We start from the raw sequence: 16,333 nt of genomic DNA on the forward strand, positions 1-16,333 counted from the left end.
TACTTAAGCATGTAAGGAGATTGGTGTGGAAGTAAATCCCGAAAAAAACAAAGTACCGATATATGATTATGTCTTGTGACCAAAACATAGTACGAAATATAAATATAAAAATTGGACATTTATCTTTTAAAGAGGTCGAAAAATTAAAATACCTTGGAACAACAGTAACAAATACAAAAATACAAATGACACTCGAGAGGAAATTATAAGCAGAATAAATATGCGAAATGTCTGCTATTATTCGATTGAGAAACTTTTATCATCTAGTCTGCTTTCAAAAAAACAAAATTAGAATTTATAAAACAGTTATATCACCGTTTGTTCTGTATAGTTGTGAAACTTGGACTCTCACTTTGAGAGGGTGCTCGAGAATAAGGTGCTTAGGAAAATATTTGGGGCTAAGAAGTTACAGTAGAATGGAGAAAGTTACATAATACAGAACTGCACGCATTGTATTCTTCACCTAACATAATTGGGAATATTAAATCCAGACATCTGAGATGGGCAGAGCATATAACATGTATGGGTGAATCCCAGAAAGGCATATAGAGTGTTAGTTGGAAGACCTGAGGGAAAAAACCTTTGGAGAGGCCGACGTTTAGATGGGAGGATAAGGGAGGTGGGATATGATGGCAGAGACTGGATTAATCTTGCTCAGAGACTGATGGTGGGCTTATGTGAAGGCAACAATAAACCTCCGGGTTCTCTAAAATATTTGGGACTAAGAAGTTACAGTGAATGGAGAAAGTTACATAATATAGAACTGCACGCATTGTATTCTTCACCTAACATAATTGGGAATATTAAATCCAGACATCTGAGATGAGCAGGGCATATAACATGAATGGGTGAATCCCAGAAAGGCATATAGAGTGTTAGTTGGAAGACCTGAGGGAAAAAACCTTTGGAGAGGCCGATGTTTAGATGGGAGGATGAGGGAGTGGGATATGATGGCAGAGACTGGATTAATCTTGCTCAGGGACTGATGGTGGGCTTATGTGAAGGCAACAATAAACCTCCGGGTTCTCTAAAAGCCATTTGTAAGTAAGTAACTGGTTAATGGGACTATTCGTAGATTAAATGTCTTTGTTATCTTCGTGCAAACATAAATAAGGAAGAAATTTCTATGGAAGAAAAAAAATCACTTGTATATAAACATCTTATTAAAAAAAGGTAGCCTAAACTAAAACAGTAAGGAGGATGTTCGCGCCAATATCAATTAAAACTGAAAATATTTATTATACTCCATTACAATTTTATTAATTCAGTCAATTTCTAACAAAATCGATAACCGTACATAGGCCTATGTTATGCTTGCATATATTCTGTTACCTTACTATCATAAGGACTACAGCTTCTATGTTTTTTTTTTATGTTCTAGTACATGATTATCCTAATAACTTAGAACTCGTATCACTTAACAGTTAGCTATAGCACAGAGAGAAACATTAGGATACTGCATACGTAAGACACTTTTTAAAATGTAACAAATAGTACATGTCTGGTCTTAAGAAACAAATGGGGTATCAATATATATATAAAGATAATATATATGGATAAAGATAGTTTGTTGAATGCTTTAAAATTCAGATTCCATGACTGAAGATTTTAAAGGTCGGAAGAAATAAAAGAATCTGTGTCACAGTTATTCATGCATGAAGACCATTACCGTTTGCACTGCTGTTCAATGACATGCTGGGAATCCCAGTGTTTATAGGTCTCAATTGTAGATCATGCAACAATTTCACTGAACTGAGTAGTAAATGTCAAATAACCATAGGGCCTATAGTTAGTTAATTTTATTGAACATTGTAATTAAATTATTTAAAAATTCTTAAGTGTGTGAAAAGTTTAAACATTTCATGATATCACAATCTTTTCGAACTTTCAAAGCATACAAAGAAGAAATGGGTAAAAGAATGATAACGGAAGAAATGTTTAAAAAGATTCCACATATTTTAGTGGTTGTACATTCTATTTGTGATGGTTGTTGCTGAAAGATATCGAAACTGAGTGAGAATAATCCCCTTAAAGATACTTTTTTTTTAACTTGGTTATTTAACGGCACTGTATCAACTAAAGGGTTATTTATCGTTGACAGAATTGGTGATAGCGAGGGGATATTTGGCGAGATGAGGCCGTGGATTCGCCATAGCTTACCTGACATTTGCCTTACGATTGGAGAAGACCTCGCAAAAAAACTCAATAAGGTAATCAGTCCAAGCAGGAATCGAACCCACACCCGAGAGCAACTCCAGATAAGCAGGGAAATATGATACTGTCTAAGTTACCCTGGTGGCCCTTGAAGATAATCCGCAAGAAAGTAAAGTGGGATAGTCTATCAGTGAAGAGTATTTACCTCAAAGTAAGGAAGAAGCAAGTGTTACCGATGTAAACTAACCCCATTCAGTCATACTGCAGTTAAATTTTCACACATTAAATTATATGCATAAAGAAAAGTTAGTGCTGTGAAAAGATTACAAATGTCCCTGTAAACTATGTTCAAAGCCAAAGAAAGGGCTATACAGCATTCCTTCCTTACATGAAATAAATTATTTTGGAAAGAAATTATTCATTTTTGTAAAAAATTGTGAAATTATCCCAATGATCAGGTATCATTTTTCCTTGGTAATGATACCAGTATTGAAGAAAAGCATTCATTCCTTCTTTAGCGGGTGGAAACTGTATACTTGAAAATACACACTGTATTGTCTAACAATAGTAATATGCGTTACAAGAGCGGTATGTTGAAGTTTTCATGTTCGAGGAAAAGTTTGAAAAAGCGAAACATAGTTGAGCTTTTTTAATTTCCAAGAATTGAAAGAAAACATACCGCTCGTGTATCGTATATTATTTTGTGCGAAGATCGTTTATTACATACCTGAAAGAAGAATTTCTAATTAGTTGCAATGAAATCTCCATCTTGGTTTCTGTTCAATGACGGCAAATTTGCAAAACAAAAATATCTATCTTCAACATTGTTGCTTTAAAATGTTTTCTGTGTTTACTATACTCCAGCAGGCCGTGATATATGTCTGTCTTTTTTTTCCCCCAGTCTATGATGAGTCTAGAATCTTGTTGATTTTTTCACGGCTTCCTTAATGTTACTTGCATCACGAATGCAGTAACTTTAGTGGAGTTGTAGAGTTTACTTAATTTTTGCAAATATTTAAAAACAATAATTCGCGGGTGCTTGTGTAAAGGGGGTTAAGTCAAATTGCAAGGTATGTAAACTTCTCTCCTTTGGTACTGAACAAAACCCCTTTGTCACAAAATACGGAGCACTGTAACTGCATCACAGATGGAAGAATGACTTAACCCCTTTAACACAAAAGAAAAGTAATTGTGGATAGTTCAAATCTGTACTTATTCCAGTTTATCCAAATCATACTTAACCCCCTTTACACGAGCACCCGCGAATTAACAGTGCAATTTAGGTGAAATTGCAGTGGTAAGTTTCCAATTTATAATTATTACTATATTGAACGTCTCTAAAAATAATATGTTAAAAGCCTAAAGCAGTAAAATCAATATATCACTTAAGCGGTAAGAAGAGGGAAATTGTTGTGTGTGTTAGGTTGGGAATACTGAATGTGGAATTTTAGACTTTCCGCGGATTGGTTTTGTGCGGAAACCAAGCAAATACGCACTATCTCGCACAAAAGACTTTAACAACCCACCTCCTCTATCGTACATTCTCAAAAGTCAATAATACTTATAGGTGACGAGGGTGAGATATATTGGAAATCCCTAGTTGCATGTGTGCAGAGAAAGGAGGGCCTATTCATTCATCAATATCTTAAATTTTAAATACATAACATAATATTATCTGCGTTTTCATACCTGTATTAGAAATGCAGTTCTCCAAGTTAACCACTAGAAGTCCTTGATCACTTGGTATTGCCATAATGACAATGGTTCAAATGAGTAGCTTCTTCAAGTAGCCATACATGACTCTGTTGAGAGAAAGAGATAAGAAAGGTAATTATTTACTAATTATTATTATTATTATTATTATTATTATTATTATTATTATTATTATTGTTATTATTATTATTATTATTATTATTATTATTATTATTATTATTTTATATCACTAACATCCGTGGATTTGAATTACCCTATTTGCTTAACTGTAAAGATGTTTCCCAAATATCAAACTAATGTAATTTACTTCAGGTGATCTGAAACTTCTTATTACTGTCTTATGGTGTGAAAAGAAACATGAATTTTTAAGCAATTGAAGCTATTCACTCAACTCCAAAATTCAGGCTTTAAAGACATTCAACAAGAATTAATTTAAATAGTACATAGCAACGGAAATAGAAAACAATCTCATTGCTTATCCAGTTTTAAAGATACACCGTAATTTGGAATTATACAACAATACATTTCTTTCTGAAGCTATTACTAAGAGAATTCCTGTTTTTCTCTGAAAGAGAACTGATGGTAAAATGGTACAATTTTTTTTAAGATTTTGATCATTGGAAATCTAAAGATATTCATAGGAATACTACAGAAATGATTTCAGAAAATACTTATTTATGTTCTGGCAAAATTTTCTCTTACAGACAAGATTTTTTTCTTCAGATAGGTCCTATTTATGGAATGTTCAAAAAGTGCTGGAAGATGATGAATCCAAAGTTATGGAACTAAAGTGTATGAACACAAATCACACAGTAGAACTATTAATATGCAATGAAAGATATTTATGGGATTTCAAAAACGGACATAACCATTATCATTCCAAAACCAGGAGTGGTCAGAACAAAATGTGTGCATTATCTCCCAGTTGATATTAAGAAAGGTTAACAAGAACTTTCCCAAGTTATGTATTCAAGTATTCTAGTTACGTAATGGTATTGATTTTTCTAATCTCTAAACACAGACACTTTAATAAAAGGTTGAACATTTTTTCTTTCTGTAGCATGACTCTAAATTATGATTTTAGTTCTCTAGTGTTAAAACATGCAAACAAAATAGTGACAGCACGCATGTGCATTCATAATATAGCAGACATTTGACTTCACTATTTTGCCTATTTAATCCATGTCTTTTTCAATTACTTCTGTAACACAGGAAATTTTTTCGTAAGTAAATTTGGACCACAATTTTAAGAAGTATTACTAAAGGGTACTGTGGTATATAATAACATCATCTAAAAATTAATATTTGAGGAGAAAAATTCGCTCCGGCGCTGGGGATCGAACCCGGGTCCTTGGTTCTACGTACCAAGCGCTCTAACCACTGAGCTACGCCGAATTCAGTCCACAGCACCGGACCGAATCCCTCTCCTTCGTTGTTTCCCTTTATGGCCTGACTCCAAGTTAGGCATACATGTTGACGCATATGTCCAATGTCAACTGCCATTATACTAGGAGCACACTCAGCTGAGTGACTTGTTTGGCCTGGATTCCGCAGTTACGTGCACAGTAATCTGTACAAATATATGCACTGCAGCTATGAGAATATTATCGATTTTATTAATTTCTCCTCAAATATTAATTGTCAGTATCACAGATATTATTCTGTAGGACAAATTAATAAAATCGATAATATTCTCATAGCTGCAGTGTACAGATTACTGTGCACGTAACTGCGGAATCCCGGCCAAACAAGTCACTCAGCTGAGTGCGCTCCTAGTATAATGGCAGTTGACATTGGACATATGCGTCAACATGTATGCCTAACTTGGAGTCAAGCCACAAAGGGAAACAACGAAGGAAAGGGATTCGGTTCGTTGCTGTGAACTGAATTCGGCGTAGCTCAGTGGTCAGAGCACTTGGTATATAGAACCAAGGACTCAGGTTCGATCCCCGGTGCCAGAGCGAATTTTTCTCCCCAAATATTAATTGTCAATATCACAGATATTATTCTGTAGGACAAATTAATAAAATCGATAATATCATCTAAAAAGCTGTATACAGAAAACAGCAGAAAGAACAATAGGATACAGAGGAGTCAGAACAAAGAAACAACTGGGTCACAGAAAAAATGTTGGAGAATGGAAGAAAGAAGAGAATGGAAAACATCAACACAGAAGAAGGTAAAAGAAACTACAGAAAACTAAACAACGAACTAAGAAGAGAAAATGGTAAGGCCAAGGAAGATTGGATGAAAGAGAAATGTAAAGAAGTAGAGGATCAACAGAGAAAAGGAAGATATGATTTAATGTACCGCGAAGTTAAATGTTTGGACTTCACAAATAAGAACAAAAAATCCATTTGGTTGATAGAAGACGAAATAGGAAATGAAATAACAGACAAACAAGGAATACTGAACACATGGACGAAATATGACAGTAATATGAGACAGGGAATCATCCAGATGGGTTAGCCATAGAAGATGAAACAACTGTATCAGAAGATGAAAAAGGATTTTCTATTTCAAGAGAAGAAGCTGAACTAGCGTGTAGGGAAATGAAGAATGGGAAAGCAACAGAAGTTGATGGAATCCCCATTGAGTTAGTGAAATTTAGTGAAATGCTTGAGTGAGGACAAGAAGCAAATTCTATCATTATGCAACGAAATATATGAGAAAGGTGAATGGCCTGAACATTCTTTCGTAACTGAGCCACTCATTGAATAGAAAAAAATTGTCGCTAAATGGCAGCTCCTAACAGTCAGTGAAGTCACTTGTGGATATATGCATATTTATAGGTCATGTTACCTACCGGTACATGTTTGACCATTGAATGAGCAGGCAGTTATAAGCAGCCATCGAATGCACGGATGCATTTGAGAAGGTGGTGCACTTACCACAAGGTTATCAGTGGGACTGTTGGTGTTTCTTTGCGAAGTCTGGCTCAATTAATTACTGTAGATACATTCTAAGTCGCAAGTCCATCTCAACATTAAGTTTTCTTTTATATTTGTTCTTCAAGAACAGCAGAGCAGAAAATGTATTCTCACACAAGTATACTAACGCAAATTGCATGAAGTGTTGTATTTAAATTCGGGAAACATTGGTCTATACCTATTGATGATATATACAGGTCCAGGTCCACACCTGTGGAGTAACGGCTAGCGCATCTGGCCGCGAAACCAGGTGGCCCGGGTTCGATTCCCGGTTGGGGCAATTTACCTGGTTGAGGTTTTTTCCGAGGTTTTCCCTCAACCCAATATGAGCAAATGCTGGGTAACTTTCGGTGCTGGACCCAGGACTCATTTCACTGGCATTATTACTTTCATCTCATTCAGACGCTAAATAACCTGAGATGTTGATAAAGCGTCGTAAAATAACCTACTACTACTACTACTACTACTACTACTACTACTACTACTACTGTATGCAACCAAGGTTGCAATAGAGATGTTGCAGGAAACACGATTTTCTTGAGCAAACGATTAAGTTACTTATCTTCGGAAAACATATATATGCATACCGTATATACTTTTATATTCCTAAGTGATATAGTGTTAAAAGTTGTGTAATCAAGATGTATAGGCTATATTACTTATTACCAAGAATGGATTTTTCATACAATTGTTTTCTTCATTGCAGAAAGGATAATATTCCCTTAATTGTAATATCAATCACTGAATATGTTTCTTTATACTTCTAAAGATATCGGACGAGAGATTATCATCTTATATTGCTAGAACGAGACTGAGAAATTAAATAAATTCTCGATTGACAACTCGGAGAGACCACAAGTTTAATTTTATTGTTGCTTCAGTCTTATCCTGAACAGTGAACACAGTTAGGCTAGTTAAAGTTGGACTCTGAAGAGTTTGAAAAACTAAAAATACCGGGTAGAGACTTAAGACTTGCAAGATAGGAGAAGTTCCTCAGGCGAACTCAGTCCTCTGTCTCAAAAGTCTGAGATGAACAAAAACTATTCCAGCAATCTGATAAAATTCAGAGAATTTGATAATGTTAAGCTTTGTTAAACTACCGTAAAGTGGGGTGACTTTGAACGCCGAGGTGACTTTGAACAGTAATTTAGCGCCTTTCTAAATTAAATGCTGTACCCAATTGCGAAAAAAGTGAACTAATTTATTGACAAATTAAACAGTTTTTTCGCAATTGGGTACAGCATTCAATTTAGAAAGGCGCTAAGTTACTGTTCAAAGTCACCTCAGCGTTCAAAGTCACCCCACTTTACGGTACCGTTTGAAAACACATCTTCGTTCCACAAACCCCTTTCAAATCACTCGGACCCTCGAGGTTCCTCAGACCACAGGTTGGGAATCGCCGATCCTTTCCGAGAAATGTGCCCACAATCTGAAAGAACGGTGTAGCGGCCGATTCCCATCGCCCGCTCCCTACAGTATTCGACATCTCGTCAAGAGCTTAGCTGCCCCAGTCTTTCAGATTTTCCCGAAATGTGCGGCTTATTCGTTTACAGAATTAAAAATGGCAAGTGGTCAATCAAAATCGTATTTTTTCTTACATTTCTTGATTATAATTATGCTGCAGGTTGGCAATGGATCATCATATGATGAAATATAACAAAAAAGGATTGAAGGTACTGTCAAAACCGCAGGTAATTAACATCCGTAAATTTTTTTTATCACTGTAACATGTCGCCATTTTATATTCTTACATGAAATATATTAATATACATAGTTCAAAATCTGAAAATAATTCAGTTATTTAATCACAATACCTCATTTAAGCGTATGTAGGTAAATCATATATCTGAAACACTCTCTTCATCATTTAAAGCTCGCGAAAAGTTTCCATTTCACAACTTTTATAAATTGGCAGACAGAAAATTTGGCTATAAAATACCACACACCCTACTCCGCGTTTCTCAACATCTTCGTTGTTTATCAAGTTCAGCAAAGAACATCTAAAAGTAGACAACCATCTTGGCTTATTTCTGTGATTTGACAGTGTTACCAATAATTTTGTGTTCAATGTATGTATTATTTCAAATTATTTTAAAAACTGCATGTCACTCGTTTTTAATTATAATTTATAATGCTACAGAAATATTTACGAATTTATGAGTTAGATAAGCTTTGTACCGAGATAATGCAATCTTTGAATGTAATATCAGAAGTTCTTTCCGAAACGCACATGGCAATGTCAGTACAGCCAACGTTTTGATTTTCGTGTCGACGAAACTAGGAAGACTGGGAAGATTAGGAAATTGAATTAAAGTGCAATACATACATTAAAGTACTATTGTATAGTTAATTACAGTATTATTGTTCCCTAAATTTCACTTTACGGTTTCCTTCCAGTAATAATTGGGCATGGCGAGTGTTTTTGTGACTCTTTTCGAGCATGTTGAATTTGTGAAGGTTATGAACACATGGACTATACGTACTTAAGTGAAGTCGAAATTCAGAGAATACGATTTATTATTTCCTAAAAGTGCTTTACCGGTGAATTTAAAATGGAAACAAAGAAGAAATCCTTATCAGATACTTTTATTGATCTGATGAATCCTGCTCCTCGTTCATATGATCCTGAAGATGATATATATACAGATACTGTGGCAAAAGTTGTGGAGTATGAAGATGATTTCAGTGAAGAAGTGTTTACTACGAGTAGGAAAAGGAATATAGATTTAATAGAAGAAGGGGATGAAAGATATGATGGTAGAAAAGTTTCACGTAAAACACTTGGACTACAAAGTGCCAGTGAGGATGAGTTTGAGTGTAAAGAGATAGGCCTACTAAACTTAGAGTCAAAAAGCTTAAGTGGAAGCGAAGAAGAAAATGAGAATGAAGAATCTGAAGATGAAAGTATAGGCCTATTAGAGTCTAAAAGCTTAAGTGGAAGCGAAGAACAAAATGAGAACAGAGAATCTGAAGATGAAAGTACCGGTGATGACAGTACACTGCAGACAGAAGATAATGAAGATTTGAATCATTTTCAGCACATCTCAAGTAGAGGCTTGGAAACTGAATTAGAAAAAAGTAATGCTGTTATGAACCAACTCCATTTATGGGATAGTTTTCTTGAATGTAGAATTAAAGTACAAAAGACTTTAGCAGCAGCAAATAAATTGCCTCGATATAATACCTTTCAACATTTCGTATCACAAGGAGGATCTAATTTTAAAGCAGAAATCCGACGCACTAAATATTCACTCACAACTCTGTTACAGAAACTGATTGAATTGCAGACAAAAATGCTGAAGTCTTATCCAGAAACAAACAATTTGAATAAAGCGAAAGATGAAAATATTCCAACAGATGATGAAGAAATATGTAGTGACACAGATGAAGAAAAAGCAGGAGATCCCACAAGTGATGCGGAAGATTCTAATAAACTATCAGGAAACAATAAACATAATAATTTGGAATACTTTTCTCAGCTTCTTGCAGATCAACATAAAAATTACAGAGAATATCGCAATGCAACAATTCAGAAATGGAATGATAAGACACGCATCTCAGTAGGAAAACTCAGTAGTCGTAACTTCTCCACATTTGAACAGTCAACTCTAAAACAGATAGAACAAATTCTAAGTAATCGTCAACGATTAATACAACGTACCCAGTTGAATAGAACATCCGGTCACATATTGGGACAACTGTCTTCGCAAGAGCCAGAGGAACAAAGTGATAAAATCACACTTTCAGAAAATATACATCATTTGAAGACAGATCATGAAGTCGCGAGAGAGTATGATACTGAAATATATGATGATACAGATTACTATCAGCAATTACTAAGGGAGGTCATAGAAAGAAAATCTTCAGATGTTACAGACCCAGTACAACTTGGACGAAAGTGGTTAGAACTGCAGAAGTTAAGAAGTAAAATGAAACGTAAAGTGGACACGAGAGCTACAAAAGGTCGTAAAATTAGATATGTAGTACATCCCAAACTTGTTAATTTCATGGCTCCTGTTTCTCAAAATACGTGGAATGAAGAGGCTAAAACTGAATTATTCGGCTCATTGTTCGGAAATAAAACAAGACAGCAGTGATTGTATCCAGCGTTGGCAGTGGATGTAGCCTATGTCCGTAATTGAGGTAAACTTAAAACAATTAATTTGTGATTTACAAATTTCGAATCTTGATACTGGTTCTCGAATTTTTAAATTCACATGTGTCATTTTTTACTATGTTTCATCAGTAACAAAAATCTATAAAAGCAAATTAGGCCTATATTTCTCTGTTATTTCAAACAGTTGCTATCTTATTGCTATATGTAATTAGTTTATCCAAGTATTTGAAACTGCTCACTTGCTCTACTGCCTCAGTTAGAATTCGCAAGTTTATCTTCTTTATTTTGCTTGTGACAACCATGGTCTTCGTCTTGTTTGCATTTATCTTCATCCCATAGGCCTACTGCTCACAGCTGTCATTTAGCTCCAGTAGCATATCCCTTAGTATCATCTCCTTTTCTGCTAACAAAAATGCAATGATACATATTCATTAAAATGTTGAAAAAGTAATTCTTTAGAAATATCTTATACATACACAGGCCACACTGTATTAATACATTATTATTATTATTATCATCATCATCATTATTATTATTATTATTATTATTATTATTATTATTATTATTATTAAGTCACTTGTATATCAACTGCAATAAAAGTACCTCTTCTATATTTTTTAAATCTGGCAACCCTGATGTTAATGGGTATTTTTTTATGAAATAGAAAATTTACTTTATGTTGCCTTTGTTACACTCTTTTACGTTTGCCAAAGATAAAAAATGGAGCATTTTAATGAAAAAAAAACAAATTATTCCAGAAATCCCACGTAAATCTGCAGTAGCAAAATTCAGACTGCTTACAGAACACGATTATTTGGCCAAACACTTGAATAAAATAGGAATTTACACAAATCCAAATTGCCCTCTATGCAACAAGGAAGAAGAAATGACTGAAGATCATCTACAAACCTGTGAAGTTCTACCTGATGGATCCACTACAGAGAAATATTGGAGAGCAAGAACGCTTAATGGCTTCATTGCCAAAGCCCGGCATTGGATAACAACAACAACAACGTTTTTATACTAGGCCTATATGTTAAAGTTCGTTTACAAGGTTTTAGGGATGATAGAGAAGGTAGAAGAAAACTTCTTTTTTATGTAACAAAAATCAGACAGATGCACTATTTTTCGGTAGGTGTCCTTAAAGAGTCAGTCGCTAGACTTCTATCACATTACTCATCAGTCAGTTCTGTTTTGATTACTTTGCCTGTAACACATTTAAAGGTGAATCAGGTTATCAACTAACGTAGTGACTGGATTGCTAAGGTAAGTTGTTGTTGTTTTCTAATGCCAGGCGTTTGACAATAAAGTCATTTGACCTCTTGCACGCCAATATTTTTCAAAGATAATGCTAAAGTAAGTTTGGATTGTGCTAACAATGCCCATGTCTTAAAATACCGGTACTGTAAATATTTGTGTTTACATGAATGTTACCATTATTTTGCAATGTAAACAGGTTTCGGATAGCCATTCATCATCCCAATCATGATTCATTTTATGGGCAGTTTTGCAGGTTGCATTTCAAAAACTTAAGATAACATTTGCCTCAGTACAACTTTCTGGGGATCTTGTCACATGTACATGATAATTTTGCTACTGGAACCATGTCCACAATACATGAAATAAAATCATGCAATAAATTATCTGACGAAACAAAACATCAATTTAAAACAAAAGTATAAAGATCTGACTGCTGGGTAAAATACACTACTTGGTGAATAAATATCTTTAAGAAGAAGATGTTAATATTTTAACTTTGTTTTGTGTTAACTATGTACGGTATAGAAATATTATGTTTTTCTTGTATCTCATTTATTACTTGTTACTAGATCATTCTTAAGCTTTCCTTCTAGGACTAGCTCGAGTGTTTTAAATTTAGCATTAGTCTTAAAATAAATAATCTAGTACATAAGTTCTGTATTTTAGATTAAGTTACTAGCACATAAATGCACTTTTTGATGTGTTGCCAGTATTTTTTTTTCCCCCAGTTTACTTGAATTTATTTGCTTCCAGGACGATATGTCTATTGATACTGTGTCCCCAATTGATGTCCACTTTTTTTCATTCATGTCCATATTTTTGGGTCCATACTGTAGCTATGTCCACACATACTATATTTATGTCCATTTTCGTGCATGTCTGCATTTTATGCATCTCCACTCGCAAAATGTGAAATGCATATGTGTGTATTTATTTATTTAAGTAGAGCTAAGACCATAAGACACTCCACTAGGCAAAATTGTACAAGTACAGTGTATGCATCATTATTACAATTATTCTTAGCTTTCTGTTTCATTGTTTAATGAGACTATTGATCGACAAGATCAGCAGCATATAAGAAATGAAATTATTCAGGTTGTTTTTTATAGTCTTTTAGAATATTCAGTCTGAAGTGATGGAATTTGGCATTATATATAGAAAGAACTTATATAAGAGAAACACCTGCTCGAGGAAGGAGAGAAGAGCAACGCCATTACTTATAATCAGGTTGTGACAGGACAACATCGAACAACTAACATAGTTAAAGGATGGCACAGTCATTTCCAAAAACACATAGTCACATCATGCATTGTCCTGGAAATTCATGGAATTCATTAAGAAGGATCAAAAGAACAATGACATTGCTATAACCTAATTGCTTGGCGAGGATCGGAATTTGCGACATTCAATTAAACGATTATACCTGATAAATTTAAGACATTGGAACAGATTTATGGACATTAGAGGTTATGTGAAGTGGACATAATGTATTGGACATTTATGCAGTGAACGTAAAAAAAAGGACATAAAAATAGTATTTTTGGACTAAAATAAAGTGGGCATATATTTATGATCATAATTTAGTGGACTTTCATGTAATGGACATTAAATTTACGGACATTAGAGACTGGACCTCGTGTCTGTTTTTCATTTATTTATGTACTGTACTCTTTCATTTTCAGTTTTATGGTGAGGTGAGGCTGCTGTCCCTGAAATGTGATGGTTACAGTTCGTTCTGCTATGTGATCTTCTCTGATACCAGCAGAAAAAAGAACTTAGTGAATAATATTAAAAATACATGTATTAGGTCTATAATGAAAATCTATGTATCTTCGTTAACAACTGTTAATGTTAATTGAGTTATATAACTCGTTATAAATACATATGTATTTTTTCCCATTATATAGACATACTAATAATTCATTCTACAAGAATTCAAAGTATATTTATTTCATAATTATTTTATTTCAGAATATGTATGGTAAGACTTTCCTGTGTTAAATTTCAACGTACCTCGTTTACATGTTTCGACCTATTTATGGGTCATCTTCAGAACTGGTCGTTGTTGGTTCTGAAGATGACCCATAAATAAGTCGAAACATGTAAACGAGGTACGTTGAAATTTAACACAGGAAAGTTTTACCATACATATTCCGAAGTGATACAGTGTTAAAAGTTGTGTAATCAAGATGTATAATTATTTTATCCTGTCCTGAATTTTTTATTTGAAAATAATTACACTAGAAATATCAGAAAAATAAGAAAAAAATGGTATACAGACTAAATTCGAAACAAATGTAAATTGTGTAGGCTACTATATGCAATCTAAGTCTGATGCCAGAATTGGCATAGTGCTATCCAGAACACACTAACTGCAAGATTTTGTATTTGGAAGACTGGGTTTAAGAGTAGGTATTTTATTGTTCATTATCTCCCTACATTGTTTCAGGCAAATGCTGAGATGCCTTCCAAATTTCACCATATTATGAGTTCATCGCACCACTCTACCATTAGTTCATGTTACCAATAACACAAAAATGTTGTGTTAATTCAGTTAAGGCAGAATAACCTTTCCCTAAAAAATGTAACTATTTTGCATAGGAGACATTCTATGTCAAACCAACACACATAAGCATCATTTTCAACCCGATGAAGGTCTGCATTGGCACAGTTTAATCGGGTAAGGCAATGACCCAGCCAGGTTAGGATACTACAAAGTCCCTGATTTGTTCTCTTGGCAGTATCACCAGTACTGCATTTCGTGTGAAGTGATAATGAATGACTGTTCAAAAATTATGTCACATTGTTGCATTATGATTGTATTAATTTAATAATCTTTCCACCAAATGTAATATTTTAAATGTTTATTAACAATTCTCAAAAGAATTGAGAACCGTTTTTGCAAAATTGCTTACTGAAAAAACTAAATTTTACAGGAGAGACAAAAAACTGAATGAAAACAAATAGCTTATAGGTGCAACCATCACACTTTGACACACTATAATGAAGAGAAATAATTCAATTTTACTCAGATAACTTTAATATCGTGTAGAAGCCTGCTTTATGTTAACGAATCCACCAAAATCTCAATTTTGCAGTTAGCACGTTTTGCAAAAACGGTCCTCAATTTAAGTGTGATATACAGTAGAACTTCGGTTATATGTAATTATGCACAGGTCCTAGCAGAATTACATTTAATTGCATATAAATTAATTTTGAATTGTATGTAATTGATTTGTACATAATTCGCTTTGTAAGTACACTAGACTCTCGCTAATCCAGCCTCCTTGTAGTGTACTTCCCATCACTTCTACTGTAATAATTTTCTGGGAAATTTATACCAATGCCATGTGTTATACTGTATTATTTATACATGCTCCGGCCACATGTGGAATGTTCTGCTGTACAAATTTCATTAGAGAATCCCAGCGAGAAGCGTATGGTCCTTTCAGGATAAGCAAGTAACTCAATGTCTCTATAGGAATAGGTAGATGTGGGTGATGTCATTGGAGTCATTGACTGTCAAGAGTTGGTTGTAATAGTGATAGAAAAATTCACATACCTTCCTTGGATCCTCTCCTGAAATGTGAACAGTAGTTTCGATTTATAAGTGCAAGTGGAGTGGTTGGCACAACTTATAACATTAAATTTAATGACATTTTTAAGCACTCTCAGTAATCTGGCGCTCTGACTAATCCAGCATCCCTATGTGCAAAGAATGGCTGGATTAACAAGGGTCTACTGTAATAACTTTTGTAAATTGAATTTGAATTGTAGGTCTACTTATTTTTGTTCACTTTGATACGCAATAAAAGTTTTATTGTAACTTCATATGATATATCTTATGACTCAGAATACATTTTAATCATTTCCCACAATCCTTAAAGTCAATTGCGGGATACACAGAACATATAAGCCATGTGGCTTCCGACACAGCATATAGCAGGGAGGACAACATTTGCAAACTAAATTATACTAAACGTGAGGTATGTTACTACAGGTGTGTAGTAGTGTGACAGGTTAGGTTAGGTTAGGTGTGTAGTATGTGAGGTTTGGTTAGATGTGTATTATGTAAGAGGTGTTTGCGACACTGAAAACCCCTCTATTCTCTCCCTAAAATTACGTCACATTCAGGAAATATGGCCGTGTTCTTCATTCA

The 16,333-nt window shown here is 34.3% G+C and overlaps 2 protein-coding genes across 7 annotated transcripts in view; one reads left to right on the forward strand and one right to left on the reverse strand.

Annotated features, from left to right (window-relative positions):
- The window catches only part of LOC138710993 (zinc finger and BTB domain-containing protein 11-like), a 55,831-nt gene that overhangs the window by 38,892 nt on the left and 606 nt on the right, over positions 1–16,333 (reverse strand). For 2 of the 6 annotated variants that reach the window (XM_069842264.1, XM_069842262.1), the window contains exons 2-3: positions 11,154–11,314; positions 3,844–3,956 (exon numbers count right to left, since the gene is read on the reverse strand). In XM_069842264.1, the coding sequence (XP_069698365.1) occupies positions 3,844–3,907 (64 nt within the window). In that variant the 5' untranslated portion in view covers positions 3,908–3,956; positions 11,154–11,314. Of the gene's footprint in view, positions 1–3,843; positions 3,957–8,611; positions 8,799–11,153; positions 11,315–16,333 lie in introns of those variants that run through there. The other 4 variants (XM_069842265.1, XM_069842263.1, XR_011335334.1 and 1 more) reach the window with 3 other exon arrangements.
- LOC138710995 (protein AATF-like) lies at positions 8,942–16,005 on the forward strand. Its single transcript, XM_069842266.1, has 2 exons — positions 8,942–10,940; positions 13,857–16,005. The coding sequence occupies exon 1, from the start codon at positions 9,350–9,352 to the stop codon at positions 10,892–10,894; it is 1,545 nt and encodes a 514-aa protein (XP_069698367.1). The 5' UTR covers positions 8,942–9,349; the 3' UTR covers positions 10,895–10,940; positions 13,857–16,005.

Source organism: Periplaneta americana, chromosome 12 (assembly GCF_040183065.1).
Source record: "Periplaneta americana isolate PAMFEO1 chromosome 12, P.americana_PAMFEO1_priV1, whole genome shotgun sequence".
In the NCBI taxonomy this organism is placed as follows: Eukaryota; Metazoa; Arthropoda; class Insecta; order Blattodea; family Blattidae; genus Periplaneta; species Periplaneta americana.

Coding starts and splice junctions, on each gene's coding strand:
- LOC138710995 (XM_069842266.1), top strand. CDS start 9,350: ATGGAAACAAAGAAGAAATCCTTATCAGATACTTTTATTGATCTGATG.